The sequence below is a fragment of the Clarias gariepinus genome, chromosome 1 (assembly GCF_024256425.1).
Source record: "Clarias gariepinus isolate MV-2021 ecotype Netherlands chromosome 1, CGAR_prim_01v2, whole genome shotgun sequence".
Lineage (NCBI taxonomy): Eukaryota > Metazoa > Chordata > Actinopteri > Siluriformes > Clariidae > Clarias > Clarias gariepinus.
Window position 1 is genome coordinate 10949207 of NC_071100.1, and position 18975 is coordinate 10968181.

The window sequence follows — 18975 nt, forward strand, 5'->3', positions numbered from 1 at the left end:
CACCGTGTACAGACCCCCAGGGCCATATGTCGATTTTCTTAAAGAATTTGGACATCTGCTATCAGACCTATTGGTTAACTCTGACAAAGTGTTGATAGTAGGAGACTTTAACATTCATGTAGATGATGCTAACAACGCTTTAGCACTCGCATTTATGAATTTACTAAATTCCTTTGGGGTTAAACAAAATATAAATGGAGCAAATCACTGCTTTAATCATACACTAGATTTAATTGTATCCCATGGTATAGATGTCTCTAATATAGAGATCTTACCTCAAAGTGATGATATCACAGATCATCACCTCCTGATATATACTCCACCCGTAGAACAGATTAGCTGTGTCTCCCCACATTATCAATTTGTTAGAAATATAAATCTGACTACTAAAGACAGATTCACAAGTAATCTGCCGGATCTGTCCCAATTTCTTATTAGACTCCTAAATGCAGATGATCTGGATGAAGTGACTAGCAGCATGGGCACTATTTTTACCAGTACATTAGACACTGTTGCTCCCATCAGATTAAAAAACGTCAGAGATAAAACACTTGCACCGTGTACCGGAGCCCCCATCGGTAATCAGCCGACCGAGCCGGCGTGCAGCCGAGTGACTGCGTCGCCTACATCATCACCTGTAGATGATGAGCTCCGCTGTGGAGGATTGGGGGGTCAGACGAATGACGGTTGGCCTTTTGGAGCTACTGGAGGAGCCTGAACAAGCTGTTGAGGGAGCTGTAGGAGGGATGACGTCACAGTGCAACAGCTTTAGAATGATGTTTGGTCAGGTCTACTGTATATTCTGAACATAGAATTGCAAAACGTCTGATACTTTAGGGGGAAAACAAAGAATTAAACAGTTCCCTCTTTAATATTTTTTTTAAATGATATTTTAATTTAAAAGAACCAGATAGAGACTGATAAGCAGCTGGTGTTATCCGGATATTTTAATGACCTTTAAGCAAAAATTAAACATGTTTTTACCTGTTTTATACAAATTATTGTTTTACCTTTGACTAGTTTTGGAAGAATAAGAGCTGGGCGATTACCGTACAGGGGCCCACCCAGTGAGACATGAGCTTAGGCGAGAGCCCCCTTTTCCTTCCGGGGGAATACACCCAAACCTGCTCCCCAGTGTCAAAGTCTCGCCCTCGGCTGTGAGTGTCATACACCCGGCGCTGTTTAACACTGGCGTCCGCCAAGTGTCTACGCGCCAACTCATGGACACGGAACAGTTTGTCTTTTAATGAACAAAAATAATCCAGCCCAGGCTTCATGGGTAAATCAGACTGGGGAGGTGGCCCGAACACAAGGTCCACAGGCGTGCGCAACTCGCGCCCGAACATCAGCGCAGCTGGCGTCAGTTGAGAGGACTCCTGCATTGCTGTGCGATATGCCCACAGCACGAGAGGCAAATGTTCGTCCCAATCCTTCTGCCGGTCGCTGGTTAGCATGGCGAGTTGGGTGGTGAGCGTCCGATTGAACCGCTCCACGAGGCCGTCACTTTGTGGATGAAGAGGCGTGGTGCGGGTCTTTTTCACCCGAGGCGCTCACACACTGCCGCAAACACCTCCGCCTCGAAGTTACGCCCCTGATCGCTGTGTAACTGCTCTGGGGCGCCAAATCAGCTAAACACCTCATCCACCAGCACTCGGGCGGTGGTGGAAGCGCTCTGGTCCGGCACAGCAAATGCCTCCGGCCACTTGGTGAAGTAGTCCATGGCCACTAGCACATACCCGACCCGCGATCGGAAATGGGAAACGGCCCGAGAATGTCCACGCCCATACGCTCCATAGGTGCCCCCACCCGAAAGTCTTGCAGGGGTGCTCGCGAGCGCTGGGTAGGGCCCTTCTTAGCCGTGCAGACGTCGCACCTGTGAACAAAGAGTTCACTATCCGTGTGGCAGCCCGGCCAGTAGAAACGAGCGTGCAACCGCCGCAGCGTTTTAGTGACTCCAAAGTGTCCCGCGCCCGCGTGCCCATGGACCATCCCTAACACACGTGCCCGCAGAGTCCGCGGCACCAGCAGCTGAAAAGATTCGCCAACGCCACAGCCAACGCCACAGCCGTTCCCAGTGGCGGTAGAGTAAGCCCCCCGCAACGCGAGTCGATTAAACTGAGAATGGAGGGCTTTTTCCTCTTGTCCCAGGTGAGCAACCGCGGCATAATCCGGTCTCTGGCCCGCGTTAACCCAACCTAGTACCCGCTGCAGCGCCGGATCCTTCTCCTGCTTGGCAATGAGCTGATCACAGTCCATCTGCGGCACAGGCGGAACGACTACAGGTGATGATGTAGGCGACGCAGTCACTCGGCTGCACGCCGGCTCGGTCGGCTGATTACCGATGGGGGCTCCGGAGGACTGCGTAGGGAGGATGTTCTCATTCACGGGGATCGGAGAGTGTTCTATGTCGCGACCACCCACGCGCTCTTCAACCCGCTCGCAGTGCCGACAACGCTCTTTGCTACACGGCCGGCGGGATAAAGCATCGGCGTTAGCATGCAGTTTTCCCGCTCGGTGCTGAATGGTAAAATTATAATCCTGCAACCGCTCGAGCCAGCGCGCTAACTGCCCCTCGGGCTCTTTAAAGCTAAGCAGCCACACCAACGTGTGGTCCGCGTGATCGGTCCGCAGCGAGAAGGATTGCCCATATAAATACGGCCTAAAATGTTTAAGGGCCGTGACGACCGCTAACAGCTCGCGCCGCGTGACGCAGTAATTTTTCTCCGGTCCGGACAACGCGCGGCTGAAGTAGGAGATAGCACGCTCTTTACCCTCGGAAACCTGAGACAGTACAGCCCCTAGCCCTACATCGCTTGCGTCCGTGTCGAGGATAAACGTACGAGACGCGTCAGGATATCCGAGAACGGGCGACGTGACCAGAGCTTCCCGTAGCCGAGTGAAAGCGTGCGCGTGCACCCCGTCCCAGCGAAACGGCTGATTCTTCTTCGTGAGCCCGTGCAGCGGACTAGCGATCGTGGCAAAATCCTTCACGAACCGACGATAGTACGAGGCTAACCCGAGGAAGGTGCGTAGCTGCGACACGTTTAACGGTTCAGGCCAATTCCGTACCGCGGCAATTTTGGCTGGATCGGTGGCAATCCCGTGAGCGCTAATCACGTGTCCCAGAAACACGGTCTCTTACCGCAACAGCTGGCACTTTTTCGGGTTGAGCCGCAAATTCGCCCGCCGTATAGCCAAAAATACCTCCCGTAGATTAGCTAGCGCGACCTCAAACTCCTTGCCGTGCACCAGTAAATCGTCCAGGTAGACGACACAACGCTTGCGCGGAATCTTGGCCAACACTTTCTCCATCAACCGTTCGAACGTAGCTGGAGCGTTACATAGGCCGAACGGCATGCGGACGTTCCATCAGCGAGATTCAGTACCGCACCCCACCTTTCTAAGATGTCCAACCCCAAGATACAATCGTCCTCAATGTCTGCCACAAAGAATGGATGGCTAGCTCCACCTGGGCGATGAACGCGTGGGGCGTGACAGCGCCATTGTAGGACGGCAGGTGCAGCTGCAGGTCGCTTCGCCGGCTGACGGCGCACGGAGCTGTAGCTTGCTCCGGGGTGCGCTCTAACCCGTTACACTCCATCCCACTTCTGACACCACTGTGGCGTTTTATCGCCGGGAAGGATGGTGGAGAGATGAGTGAGCTTCCTTGCTGCCCAATGCAAATGGCTGGGAGTAATTTATTCATCACACATTCAACACAGATCCACAAAACACACTTCTACTCACACACACACACCCTGGCCGAAGCCACTAACCCAAACACCTTTCCTCGACAGGGTGAACACCTAACAACCCCTCCCGCAAAGCATGATGGTTACTAGTCCAAAAACCCCGCCCACGCCACAATATATATATATATATATATATATATATATATATATATATATATATATATATATATATTATGTTAAAATGAACGTTTCAGAGTAGCCTATATAAATTGTCTTGTCATCTGTTTACAGCGTTGGCTGATTTTGTGATTGAGACCCATGGGTTACATTGAAATATTTTTTTTAGTAGTAGTAAGCCAGTCTTTAGTAACCTTGTACAAATCACAATATAAGCCCTCTCTTGCGCACGCGCTCTCTCTCATTCTCTCTCTCTCACACACACACACACACACACACGCGTACACACACAAACAAATAAAACATGAAATCGCGTAAAACCAAATAAAACTATGGCAAAAAATATAAGCAGTAAAAATTACAGTAGTATCCTGTAGGTGATCCTGCGATAACAGGTGCTGACCCTCTGGACCTGTTTAGTTTGTTAGTATTGTGTTCAAGTGTGAATGTTTATGGGGATTTAATTTGTCTCTGCTGCCGCATCTATTCACCGTAGTGATAAGTGATTAATGTCCTATCAGATCTTTGATGGGGGAACGTTATGCTGGTTAAATGACTAAAGACATACTGATCTGTATGAACAGATATTTGTTCCAGATATTATGCGTTATTAATTGATTTGTTTTGCCAATTTTTGACTATCAGCGAAAAAAAAAAACATCAGCGAAAACATCAAAAATATAACGAAAACAAACTCAAGCAGAATTAAATTTTAAGCTTCACTTTGCAGCAAAATATTATCTACCAGTGTATTAAACGGAAATAGATAAAATACACCGTAATGTAAAATACTGTACATAGCCCGCATTGTATTCCCTCAACGACTGGTATAGATAAATTACAGATGTTACCGTGTCTTTAAGTATTATTAAGGATGTCGGGAAAAATATTGCAATAAGTAGTTTTATTAATTAGTTAATTAATTAATTTAATCATTAATTAAAAATAGCATAAGCATCATGGGTTGTGTATTGAGTGATTTAAATCTGTTTTATGAATCGTTTTTATCCCTCTTTTTTACCACATCATCTATTTATGAAACTATGTTGACGTAAGTTATGTTATATATATATTAAATATAGTAACCGGCTGCTTGGACACTGCAGTTAACTGAAGCAGTCAATGCTCCATCTGGCGGAATTATACAGCATTGCAACCATATTTTTAGAAAGCGCATGGGGGCATTTATGGGGCGGGGCATCGTTAACTACGTCATCGCGGGGGATCACATTCCGTGCACAGATCGATCATGGTCCTGTCACGGTCCTGTCATGGACCTATCATGCTCCAAGCGGCTGTTTGACGTGGCTCCCACTGTATAGACAGGCTCTGAAAACTGCTAGGACCGAGCATCTTAGCCAACTGATAGCAAGAACCCAAAACAATCCCAGGTTCTTATTTAGTACAGTGGCTCGCCTAACAAAACCTAAGAGGCAGAGAGTATCCCATTACAGTTTAGAAGTGAAGATTTTATGGACTTCTTTAATGAAAAAATCAATAGTATCAGGAAGAAAATAACAGAGGTTCAACCTCTAATAGTATCTCACGATTCAGTTCAGCCTATAGCTTCACATTTAGATTTTCAGTGCTTTACAGGTATAGGACAGGAAGAGTTTAAACTCTTATCACCTCAGCTAAATCAACAACGTGCCTGTCAAGGACTGAAACCCATCCTGCGGTTCATGCTGGTGACCCACGACAATTCTTTGGAACTAGAGAAATTCATACAGCTCTCCATTCGTAGTGCGGCCTGTCTCGCTTTCTGCCACCCCAACGTGAAGAACCCGGCAGAGCTCCTTTCCAGCCAACCACAACCCGCCAGGCTCCCCGATTCAGGAGTGGAATCTATGCAGCTTGACCGTGGACGTCTCTCCGCAACAGTAGGCAGAGAAGACTACACCAGAATCTCTGTTTGTACTGTGGCAACGCTGGGCACCTCAGACGTAAGAGCCCCATCAGACCTCCTCGTCCTTTGGTGAGTGCCTTTTTTCTCTACCATCGAAAAATTACAGCCCCTTACCACCACTGTGAACCTTACGGCCTCCCATATTTCCGATTTAGTGGCCGCTCTCCTCGACTCTGGCTCAGCTGGGAACTTTATCTCCGGAAACCTGTGTAGAGACTGTGTCGGGGTAGTCTTGACCTCCGGCTCAAGACTACCCCGACAGAGAACTCTACCAGGTACAAACCATAACAGGAAGACCTTTGTCCAAGAAGTCCGTACGCCTGTCTGCCGGACTCATCACTCTCCAAGTCGGAATACTCCATCATGAAGAAATCAAGTTTCTCGTTCTAGAGAGGTCCACTGCCGATGTGATCTTAGGACGACCCTGGTTAGTTAAACATAATCCCATCATTTCTTGGGCCACTGGAGAAGTACTCAAGTGGGGACGAGCGTGTTCACCAAAATGTTTCCCCGCTCTGCCACACCAACCCCAAAAGCTGAGTCTACACACCACTTCTTTTGAGAATCCAGTGGAGCGACAGTCAGTTGAAATCCCTTCTCAATACGCCGCCTTCTCTGATGTGTTCTGCCGCAAAAAGGCTACCCAATTACCACCACACCATCGCTGGGACTACGCAATTGAACTACTCTCTGGAGATCCACCACCCCAGGGACGCATCTACCCACTCTCTATTCCGGAGAGAAAGGCCATGAAAGAGTATATTACAGAGGCGCTACAGCAAGGTTACATTCGGCCATCCACTTCCCCAGCGGCATCCAGTTTACTTTTCGTGGCCAAAAAAAATTATGGACTTCGGCCGTGTATTGATTTTTGCACTCTCAACAAAGCAACCATTAAGTTCCGTTACCCATAACCCCTGGTTCCTGCGGCCTTGGAATGTCTCAGAGAGGCCACTATATTCACCAAATTGGATCTCCGTAGTGCATACAATCTAATCAGGATCCGACAGGGAGACGAGTGGAAGACGGCGTTCATAACACCTACAGGACATAACGAGTATAGACATAACGGGCCACCCTGGGATTACTGGTACTCTCTCTCTTACAGGATCGGTTATGGTGGCCAAATATGGAGAAGGAGGTACAGAGGTATGTCAATGAATGCGTTGAGTGCGCTCAATCAAAAAGTCCCCGACACCTACTAGCAGGGAAACTCTTAACACTGCCCGTTCCTCAAGCCCATGGTCACACTTAGGAGTAGACATCATCACAGATCTGCCCGAATCTGATGGATATACCTGCGTACTCGTTATCGTGAATAGATTCTCTAAAGGATGTCGACCGATCCCTCTCCGAGGTTTACCGACAGCAATTCATACAGCTGAACTTTTTTTCAACCAGGTCTTTCGATACTTTGGCATCCCAAAGGATATCGTTTCAGATAGAGGACCACAGTTCATATCCAGAGTGTGGCGAAGGTTCTTCCGACTCATAGGTGTGACCGTGAGCCTGTCGTATCATCCTCAAACAAACGGACAAACAGAGCGCAAGATACAAGCAATCAGACGCTTCCTCTGTTCCTACTTTCTGTCATGGTCGCCAGGACTCCTGAAACCAGGTCCTGGGTTGGGCCGGAATATGCCCAGAATTCACGACGACAACCAACTACCGGGCTCACTGCTTTCCAGTGCATGCTAGGCTACCAACCCCCGTTATTCCCCTGGAACAAAGAACCTTAAGATCTTCCGGCAGTCAATAGCTGGTTCCGGGATAGTGAGAGAGTCTGTAAGGAAGCACACCACCATTTGCAGCGAGCTGTACACAGACATAAGAACATGGCAGACCGACGTTAAACCATTTCCACCACATTCCAATCAGGAGACAAGGTATGGCTCTCAACTCGAGACATGCGCCTACGTCAGCCCTGCAGAAAGCTTAATCCCAGGTACGTCGGGCCATTCACGATCAGGGAACAGATAAACTTGGTAACATACAGATTACAATTACCCCCACAATACCAAATTTACCCTACCTTTCACATCTCATTGCAAAAAAAATATCAGACCCTGACTTTTCTCCCACAGAGCCTGATCCAGAAGAGGAAACGCCCCCTTCTCCAATCATAGTTGACGAAGGTACCATCTACCAGGTCCGGGACATTCTGAACTCTTGCCGCCGGGGTGGGCGTTTGGAGTATTTGGTAGATTGAGAGGGGTACGGACCAGAGGAAAGGTCCTGGGTACCACGAGATGACATCCTTAATCCCACTCTACTAGAGGAGTTTCACCAGGCTCACCCTGAACACCCAGCACCCAGAGGACAAGGTAGGCCACCTCGACGGCAGAGAGGTCTACCCTCAGGAGCGGTCGTGGAGGAAGGAGTAATGTCACAGTTGGACCAGGTTCTGAACCCAGGCAGACACAACGACCCCCATCTCTGGAATTTTAATCATCACCACCTGAGGTCATTTAAGGCACATCTACAAATACACACATCACGCTCCACTCCGCGGCCGAGCTTGTACTGTTGAAAGTGGACCAAATCTCCGGCATGCGAGTAAAGAGATTTATTATTGCAAATAATTACCTGTGCTATCTGTGTTTCCTAGGAAATATCCCTGTCGTCGTCCTCTGACTCCATCATGAATTAAGGGTGTACGGGTTCCCAAGTATCTTCGAGTCGATATACATCGCCGTCCGCACACCCACTACAGAACTGGATCACTGGACAATCAGTAAAACACTTTTCTCTCCGTTCAAACTTTCCTACAGTAATAAGTTTTACCGTCACCGCGTTGTTTCTTCAAACACTGCCAATAAACTTCACTCTTCCTGAAATCCGTCTTCCTGTGTGAGTCAACTCTGTTACAGGGCCTGTTAGACCCAATCCCAACCAGATTTTTAAAAGAAGTGATGCTTACGGTTAAAGAGCCACTTCTTAACATTATTAATTCTTCATTATATCTAGGTCACGTCCCTAAACCTTTCAAGTTGGCAGTGATTAAGTGACTTAAATTCTTAAAAAATCTAATTTGGACGCGAATGAAATAACAAATTACAGACCGATTTCAAACCTTCCGTTCATATCAAAAATATTAGAAAAAGTAGTATCAGCTCAAATATGCAGGAAAACAACATCCTCAAAGAATTTCAGTCAGGTTTCAGGCCCCATCATAGTACAAAAACTGCACTAGTTAAGATCGCAAACGACTTGTTTTTAGCTTCAGACTAAGGCTGCATCTCAATACTAGTCTTACTTGATCTTAGTGCTGCATTCGACACTACTGTATAGATCATAATATTCTCATAGATCGCCTACAAAAGCATATAGGTATTCAGGGGTAGGCATTAAAATGATTTAGATCATACCTGTCTGATCGATACCATTTTGTAGATCTGAATGGAGAACCATGTGGTGTAATGCCAGTGAAATATGGGAGCTTTTTCTTGCCACCGTTACTGTCACCCTTGGCTTGCTCATCAGAGACATTTCATTTATCATTCATTCATCTCATTATTATCTAGACACATCTTTCTCACAAATACACACTTCCAAATATTTCCTTTAAAAAAATCCTTTTATATAAATAAAATGAATTAAATTGAATGTAATGGCAGTACTAAATATTTTAGGACTCCATCAATGATCAGTTCAGCTGTTTAATCTCACTGGATATAATTAGGGATCCAGTAGCTTTTCTCTGTGGACACAGTTTCTGTATGAAGTGTATTAATGACTGCTGGGATCAGGAGGATCAGAAGGGAGTCTATAGATGTCCTCAGTGCAGACAAACTTTCATTCCAAGACCTGTTGTGAGTAAAAACACCATGCTGGCTGAAGTAGTGGAGACACTGAAGAAGATAGAACTACAATCTACACCACCTGCTCAGTGTTCAGCTGGACCTAAAAATGTGGAGTGTGATTTCTGCACTAAAAGAAAACACAAAGCCATCAAGTCCTGTCTGGTGTGTCTGTTTATCCTGTCCTGATACCTCCGCACTTGGTGCGATCATTTAGGTAGGACAAGTATCAGGGCCAATGAAAGAGAAAAAAAGAAAAGAAATAGAAAAAAGACAGACAATAGACAAAGCACGGATAAGAGTACAAGACAGAGGCAAAGACCCAGCCTCTATCTTTCTAAGACACCGGTGAACGAGAGAGTATGAATCCTCCGTACAAACAAAGGCCTCGAGAGAATATAAGTTTTATTTTTAGTTAGGTTATTTTTTGTTTTCAGTTTTCTTTTATTTACCTTTAAATTCCTCATTAATAATCCCACACTATTTCCATACGCCCTCTTCCCGTGCGTCAGACACACACTTTCACAGCCTCCTATTTCATTGACCCCCTCAAAAGCCCTGCGCTTTTATAAATAATATTACATCTAGTGGAGCGGCTCTCCATACCGCACCAAGTAACAAACAGACTTGATAAAGTATCAGCTGCAGCAGGGAGAGCTGGAATTTTTTTTTTTTTTTTTTACTTTTACATGTATTTATTTTTTTGTATCTCTTATTATTTATATGTAAAAGTAATATTGTTTCTGTATGTTTTCAGTTTGAGCTGCATTAATTAATAAGAAAACATTTATGTTGCAGTTATGTTGACATGTTGATTGCAATTTAAACTACAAGATGTACATATTGCATATACCATTTTGTATTTTAATATACTGTATTTATCTATGCTAACAGTAAATAATGTTACAAATGTTCCCATTATGAGAATGTTTATCAATATTTACTGCTTCAAAATTATAAAAATAATTAATTAATACTTAAAGTATTGACAAACTTTACATAAATCCCTGACTGTATGTACATTACCTGTTATAGTTTTCATCATTAAATACTTGCACAAGTGCATATTATAATTTAAATTTTTGTGCAATTAATTGTGCGACACTGATTTCATTGAAATTTTATTGTGCCATTTATAGAATTTCTTTCATGGATAGATACTCACTCACTTTACACTGTAAAAAAGCCACCTCATGGTAAAAGTTTAGTAACAAGTTGCACAACTTTTTTAAGTTTACTTAAATTTTAGAGAAATGTGCTGGCCAAACAATATTCCACATTACTGTTTAGTTGACACAACGTGTACCCAACTCAAAACCTTATGTTTACTCAACTTAATTAAAATATTTAAGTCAGCTCAAGTAGTATTGGTTGTGCGCTCAATTAGTTATATTTCTCTAGGGTTGACTTGGCCCAACTTTTTATCAACTTAAAACAGTAAGGTCTTTCCCTTTGATGTAGTTTGTTAAAGTTGTTAAAAAATACCAGTTGGTCTAACAACTCTGACAATTAAAACACATAAACATTATTAAAAAAAAAAAAGTGTGCAGTGTGAGAACAGTGTGCTTTTTCCACCACTTGGCTTTTTATCACTACCTGTATTTAAGAAGATGATCCCTGCAGTTACCCCATATGTCTGTCCTGAGGAAACTTTGAAAGCATCATGGCATGACTTAAGATTTTCTGACACCCTATCTGCCTTCTGCAAGTTGTGCTTACCCCACTGCCTGGGTTTGGAGATATTATTTGTTGCAAGGCCTTAGCCCAATGCCCATGAAGATGTTTTCTCCGTTCTATGCCTTAGCCTCAGCTGAGCACAGATTAAAACCCTGTTCCATTTTCCAGTCCCAGGCCAAGTAAAAGTGTTAAGTTCTGTTTCAGTTTCCTAGCTTCGTCACAGCCCCATGCCCAGTTCCAGTCTGTGCCCATGTCCAGAAGTTTCACAGCCCCCCAAATACCTGCCTTAATGCAGGAGGAACTAAAAGGGTAGGGAGGATGTCTTGGTCCACTTGTGGACATATCAGGAGATGTGCCTTATGATGGGGTATTAGGTCAGAGTTCCCCCTAGTGGCCACTTTGTACTTTGTGTGTTTGTGATTTCATCTTGAGAATGGATCCAATACCATAAATAACACGATTAATGACATCCACGATGAGCTGTGGGAAAAGCTACATGACCTCGTCTTGCTGCAAGTAAATTTAAAGTTACCAGCCTCAGAAATGACCAATTAACAAACAGCAACTCATATTACAATAGAACCGTTATGAAGCTTTACAGAGCAGAAGTAGCAGATATACATCTCAAACTGTTTAAAGGAGATTATTGCAGATTTTGAATGCTTTACAGTGTAAAAAAAAATAGGATCAACCATAGAATATATATATATCTGTCATAATATGGGAAACAAACAAAAAGAAAAAGAAGGGAAAAGGAAAAAGAAAAAAAGGGAATAAAAAGAGAAAAAAAACTGTTAATTAAAAGAAAAAATAAATAAAATAAAATAAATAAAAAAAGAGGAAAAAAGAGGAAAAGGAGAAGGTAAAAAAAAATTGGCTGTGAATGATGATAGCACAACTACACATATACTCTGTTATGTGTTATCTGTGTTACTGACAGGCCGGAAAAAAAAGGAAGAAAAAAAGGGAAAAAGAAAGAAAGGGAAGAAAAAGAATGGAAAAAAGGGGGAAAAAGATAGACATATAAATAAATAGATAGATAGACCCTTATCGTAAGAACAGTTGAGATAAAAATGCATCATTGTATTGTAGCATGAAAAAAGAAATGATAAAACAATAATAAAACGTCTACAGGTTGGTTTGCAATGTGTTTTAGTGTCCAGTAGAGGGAGGCACATAAAGACATTAAACCTCACACTCACAAAAAACAACAACACCAAGTTTAGAAGACAAATTATTTTCTTCTTTATTAATTTCTTTAAAAAAAATCTTCTTGATAGTAGCATACTTCTCTTTCCCAAGGGAATCATTAATCAGTGACTTTCTTACTTTGTACCTGCACTCATGCTGCTTCAATAGAAACAAAAGTGAAACTGATCCTCATGCTGAAGCCACATACCGCTGATGTGTTGAGTTTTATACCGTCCATGTGTTTGCAGATTTGCTGCTATTATTATTATTATTATTATTACAACTGAGTTTTAATGTTTGTCGTTTTAGTAAAAAATATAATTAATTTAAAAAATCAACAGGACTTAAAACCTGGACCAGGAAGTGTGTGTTGCTGTCAGTGACTGTGTGTGAGGTCTTTTTTTTTCACTAAAATGGCAGAAGCGAATATTTTAGGACTCAGCTGTTCAATCTGTCTGGATCTACTTAAGGATCCAGTGACTCTTCTCTGTGGACACAGTTTCTGTATGAAGTGTATTAATGACTGCTGGGATCAGGAGGATCAGAAGGGAGTCTATAGCTGTCCTCAGTGTAGACAAGCCTTCACTCCAAGACCTGCTGTGAGTAAAAACATCGCTCTGGATGAAGTAGTGGAGACTCTGAAGAAGGCAGGATTTCATGCTACACCTCCTGCTCAGTGTTCATCTGGACCTGAAGATGTGGAGTGTGATTTCTGCACTGAGAGAAAACACAAAGCCATCAAGTCCTGTCTGGTGTGTCTGGCCTCTTTCTGTGAGACTCACCTCCAGCCTCACTATAAATCTCCTGCCTTTAAGAAGCACAAGCTGGTGGAAGCCTCCAGACGACTCCAGGAGCAGATCTGCTCTCAGCATGACAAACTGCTGGAGGTTTACTGTCGCACTGACCAGAAGTGTATCTGCATGTTGTGTATGTTAGATGAACATAAAGGACACGATACAGTATCAGCTGCAGCAGGACGAGCTGAGAAACAGGTAGCAATGTCTCACAGTTTCAAACCACTCAGAGAAACAAATCATTTTAAATATAATTTTCTTTCAGTTATCACACAGAGGGTGAATTAAATGTCTGTGTTCTGTGTGTAGAAGCAATTGTTGAAGATTCAGGGAAAATTCAAGCAGAGAATCCAGGGGAGAGAAAAGGAGCTTCAGGAGCTGAGGAAGGCTGTGGAGACTCACAAGGTGGGTTTGCATCTGGGAGAGCAGTTTCAGCATTAGTCAGACTTTCTCCGTTTTATTCAGTCTTTGTTACAGTATATTAAACGGGGTTTTAAGTCAAATGTGTGTTTCCTAACAGAGCTCTGCACAAACAGCAGTACAGGAAACGGAGAGGATCTTTACTTCAGTGATCCAATCTCTTGAGAGACGATGCTCTGAACTGAAAGACCTGATCAGAGCTCAGGAGAAAGCTGCGGTGAGTCGAGCTGATGACGTCATAAAGCAACTGGAGCAGGAGATTGCAGTGCTAAAGATGGAAGACTCCAAGATTAAAGATCTTTCATACACAGAAGACCCTATTCATTTCCTCCAGGTAACAGAACTAAATGGATGTCTACAATAATGTAGCTCCTGACTGAACAATTAAACAACTGTTAAAATTCTCAGATTTAGTGTGGAGTACAGTTTTGCCAAAGGTCAAAGATTATTGTGTGAATTGCATCAATTGTATCTATGTTCCACTGATACTGTATTTACTGCATATACATTTATACTTTTTGCTTTCTGTCTTATATTTAGCGTTTTCAGTCTGTCTTGGAGCCTCCTAAATCTGTATCTTTACCCACCATCTGTTCTCATCTTACTTATGGGGATGTAGTAAAGTCCATGTCTTATCTGAGAGAGAAAGTAGAAGAATGCAGTAAAGAGGAGTTTTGGAAAATATTAGATGAAGGTAAGGTCTAGTTTTCATTATTATAAAAACTAAACATTATTGTTTATTAGTTATAAATAAATAAGTTTTTATGCCTTTATTTTATTGTTGTATTGGTAGTGCTTTATATGTCTAGATAGAGCTACAGCTGTTTTAGCTTTGTAATTTCTGTTTTTCCATTTTTATAAATGGATTCTACAAATCCAAGTAATTTGATGATTTAGACCCATATCAAGATATCATACTTGTTAAATGTCCTGTACAAAAATTATGAAGCAAACACAAAAAACAATCCTTGTTTTGGCAAAACTTCATCTCTTTATTGGGTTCATGTGAATAAAGTACCTGTAACTATGTTTCCATAGTGAGCTATGTCTGTATATTTCCCCCTACTGGACTCCATAGAAGAGAAGATTTTCTAAAATGTAAGTCTCGCTCTCTCTCTCTCTCTCTCTCTCTCTCTCTCTCTCACACACACACACACACACACACATACACAAACACACCATGTTATGCTTACAGTGTACGTCTCCTGAGAACAGCATTACAAAAAAATTTTTACCATTGGCTGAGAATTATATGAACTATAAAAAATATTATGAACTATCATTTTATCTAGCATAATTAATTTTAAAGCAAATTTTATGACTTTTGTTCTTTCATCAGATTCTTGTCTTTTGACACTGGATCCCAACACAGCTAATAGACTCCTCTGTCTGTCTGAGAAGAACACATTAGCAGTCTGCAGTACAGCAACTCAGTCATATCCTGATCATGCTGAGAGGTTTGAACATCATCTCCAGGTTTTGTGCAGAGAGAGTGTGTATCCGCGCTGTTACTGGGAGGTGGAGTGGAGTGGGGTTGATGGGGTTTCTATAGCAGTGTCATATAAAAACATCAGCAGGAAAGGAGAAGGTAATGAGTGTGTGTTTGGATGCAATAATCAGTCCTGGAGATTGTTTTGCTCTCCATCTGAACTTATTTTCTGTCACAATAACAGGAAAGCTATAATCCGGAATAAAGCCAGCTCTTTTAGAATAGGAGTGTATGTGGATTACAAGGAAGGATCTCTGTCCTTCTATAGTGTCTCTGACGAGATGAAGCTTCTCTACAGGTTTTATACCAAATTTACTCAACCTCTTTACCCTGGTTTTATGGTTTGGTTGGGATCAAGAGTTAAACTATGTTGTTTACAATAGATCATTTTCAAAGATTGCTTATGCCAGTGGATGTTTTTTTTATTATCATACTTTTGCATGCACTTTGATGTGGATTACTTAAAAATAATAGTGTATTGCAATAGCAAAACATTTTTGAGAAAAATTGTGGATATTCTCATATTATATAGATTAATTACACATAGACTGATTTGTTTCAAGTGTTTATTTCTTTTTATTTTTATGCCTTACAAATAATGAAAAGCCAAAATTATGGAATTATTATAATAAAATTATCAATTATCTCAGATATTATGAAAGTTAATATCTCTAAATCAGCTAATTAACTCAAAACAAATGCAAAGGTGAGCAACTAAGCATTTAAATGGTCTCTCGGTCTGGTTCAGTAAGCTACACACTCATGGGAAAGACTGCTGACTTGACAGTTATCCAGAAGACGATTATTGACACTCTCCACGTAGAGGGTAAAACACAAGCAACAAGGATAACCGCAGTCTTGAGAGGATTGTGAAACTAAGCCTATTCAAGAATTTGGAGATTCCCAAAGTGTGGACTGCAGTCAGTGGAGTCGGTGCTTCAGGAGCCACCACACACAGCTGTATTCAGGACATTTACTTTCACATTCCTTGTGTCAAGCCACTCTTGAACCAGAAACAACATCAAAGGTGTCTTACCTGGGCTGAGGACAAAAATAACGGGACTGTTGTTCAGTTAGCCAAAGTCCTCTTTTCAGATGAAGGTAAATTTTGCATTTCAGTTAGAAATCAAGGTCCCAGAGTCTGGAGGAAGAGAGTTAAGGCACAGAATCCAATCCAAGGGGAGCCCTGTCATATGCTGGTGTTGGTCCACTGTGTTTTATCAGGTCCAAGGTCAGCGCAGTTGTCTACCAGGAAGTTTTAGAGCACTTCATGCTTCCCTCTGTGAACAAGCTTTATGGAGATGTTGATTTAATTTTCCAGCAGGACTTGCCACCTGCCCACGCTGCCAAAAGTACCAATACCTGGTTTAAGGACCATGGTATCCCTGTGCTTAATTGGCCAGCAAACCCCGACCAATCTTATACAAATCTATAGGGTGTTGTGAAGAGGAAGATGTGAGACACCAGGCCCAACATCACAGAAGGTCTGCTTTTAAAAGCAACCTGGGCTTCCATAACACCTCAGCAGTGCCACAGACTGATCGCCTCCATGCCACACTGTATTGCTGCAGTAATTCCAGCAGAGGGAGCCCAGAACAATTATAGAGTCCTGTACATTTTCATACTTCTCAGTAGTCCAATATATCTATGTTAGAAATATATTGTTTTATTGGTCTTAAGTAATTTTCTGAGATCCTGAATTTTGGGTTACCATTAGTTATAAACCACAATTAAAAGAAATATATCTTAAAATATATCAGTCTGTATGTTATAAGAGCTTCACCTTTTGAAATTATTACTCAAATAATTCAAATTTTAATGATATTTTAATTTATTGAAGTGCATATATATTGACAAAATGCAGTTTAATAATGAAAACAATTAATGTTGTTATAATTTTAAACGTAAAAGGTATCTTAAGCAACGCTTCATCACTGCAGCATAATGAGGAATGTAAAAATGGGTCTAGAAACAGAACTCTTTCACAATGAGTTTCACATTTCATTACAGAATATTACATTATATGTGGCTACATAGATACATTTTAATTTAATGTGATTATGATGATACTAAGAATCATTAACAGTATACAAAGATAAATATGCAAGCTTCTGAATAATATGAAGCTGTTTAAAAGTATCATGGATTTATTATTATTATTATTAAATCTTATTTTATTCTTTAATAAAAAAAGATAATAATTCTTAAATTATTATCTATGTAAATATATTGAAACATTATGTGTAGTGCAACATGTTTGCACATTTTATGTGTTTAGTGTGTGTAAGGGAAACCAGACACACATAATTCAGTAAGTTTATCTGATTTTAGTTGGTATAAAGTATAATGCATAGCTGCTGTGGAAATGACTGAAAAACTTTACTATAATAACAAACTTTAACTCTGACTTATAAAGAAACTTAAACTCTAAGACTTGGTCCTAAAGGTGTTCATTTTGATTTTGATTTTGGAAATGCAGGAAAGAGAGGGTCTTTTCTCTCATACTAATAAATGTTCTATTTAAATTACAGTTATTACATGCAGGTAGTGTGTATACTTGGATAGTACAACTGCTCTGGTAATTTATATTTTTCCTAATAGAGTTTGTATCTGTTTATTGTTATTATAAAAATACATTTAAAGACATCAAACTTCAAATATAAAAAAAAAAAAACTGGGACACTACACTTTCAAAATAGAACATTAGAATAATTGAAAAATAAAAAAAATAATAAATTGAATTAAAAAATAAATTGTCTTACATTTGTGTAAATGTTTTATATGAGTTTTTTTCCGGGAATTTTGTTGTACTAAATGATATTTATGCACACTAAACAATGCTGTGTTGTTTCTGTAAACATATTGTTGGATTGTTGGGTTGCTCTATGTTGGGTCACATAAAACGTAGTGGGTCATTTACAAATAAACACCTGCTATTCTCTGGTTTCTCCAAACCTCAGCCTGCATGATGTTAGAAATATTACTGTTATTGTGTCACAAAGTGTAGTTTTAAGAGTTGTAGTTTTTATCGGTTATTAAATATATCGTTTAAAAAAGTGGCAATACAATACAGGTGCCCTGCGCTCATTATTATTATTATTATTATTATTATTATTATTGCCTTATCACTACACTGTAAACCCTAATGCTCAAAGTAATTAAACATATTGAGTACTGTTAACTTAAATAATTACAATTAATCAAATTACTAGACCTTTATGAGTATTTAGAACTTTTTGGTATATATGAGTTTGTAGAAATTACACTTTTCAAGTTAGCTGAACAAATTTGATATTTTAAGTATCTTTTAAGTACTTAAGTAACAGTAACTGTCACCTTAAAGTTCCACCAACTTAAAATCTTTCAGACTAGCGATTTTGTATTTGACGTCATCAGGGCAATGGGGCACTGGTGGCTCAGTGGTAGGTGTTTCACCTGCCATGCGAAAGGCCCGGGTTCGATTACTAACAACTGGTTAAAGTGCCTGTCCCAAGCCTAGATAAAATGGGAGGGTTGTGTCAGGAAGGGCATCTGGCGTAAAACCTTCGCCAAGCTTGTGTGCGGACCGGATTGTCTGCTGTAGCGACCCATTTCCAAGAGCAGCCGAAAGACCAACAACAACTTATTTGATTTGCAACAACTAAAAAAAAAAACGGACAACAAACTCAATAAATCATAGTTCCATTTACTTAAAACTGGAAACATCATTACTTAAATTTGATGTAACTCAAATTTTTTGAATTTTGCCAACTTATTTGGGAGGGGCTTTGAAAGACATAGACACTGATTATCAGAAATACTGGACTAAAAGACAGTACCATGCGTGGAA

General features: G+C 41.3%; 1 protein-coding gene across 1 annotated transcript; it reads left to right on the forward strand.

Moving 5' to 3' along the window:
- Window positions 1-12524: 12524 nt before the first annotated feature.
- On the forward strand, window positions 12525-17538 carry LOC128522088 (E3 ubiquitin/ISG15 ligase TRIM25-like). Its single transcript, XM_053495583.1, has 6 exons — window positions 12525-13435; window positions 13547-13642; window positions 13758-13991; window positions 14198-14351; window positions 14696-14755; window positions 14997-17538. Exons 1-6 carry the CDS (start codon window positions 12857-12859, stop codon window positions 15527-15529), a joined length of 1656 nt encoding a protein of 551 aa, XP_053351558.1. The 5' UTR covers window positions 12525-12856; the 3' UTR covers window positions 15530-17538.
- Window positions 17539-18975: the final 1437 nt, after the last annotated feature.

What these genes read in the sequence shown, in the direction of transcription:
- LOC128522088 (XM_053495583.1), top strand. Translation starts at nt 12,857, where the DNA reads ATGGCAGAAGCGAATATTTTAGGACTCAGCTGTTCAATCTGTCTGGAT. An exon ending in ACCCTATTCATTTCCTCCAG is followed by an intron (nt 13,992 to 14,197) that starts GTAACAGAACTA and finishes TCTTATATTTAG; the next exon opens with CGTTTTCAGTCTGTCTTGGA. An exon ending in AAGAGAAGATTTTCTAAAAT is followed by an intron (nt 14,756 to 14,996) that starts GTAAGTCTCGCT and finishes TTCTTTCATCAG; the next exon opens with ATTCTTGTCTTTTGACACTG.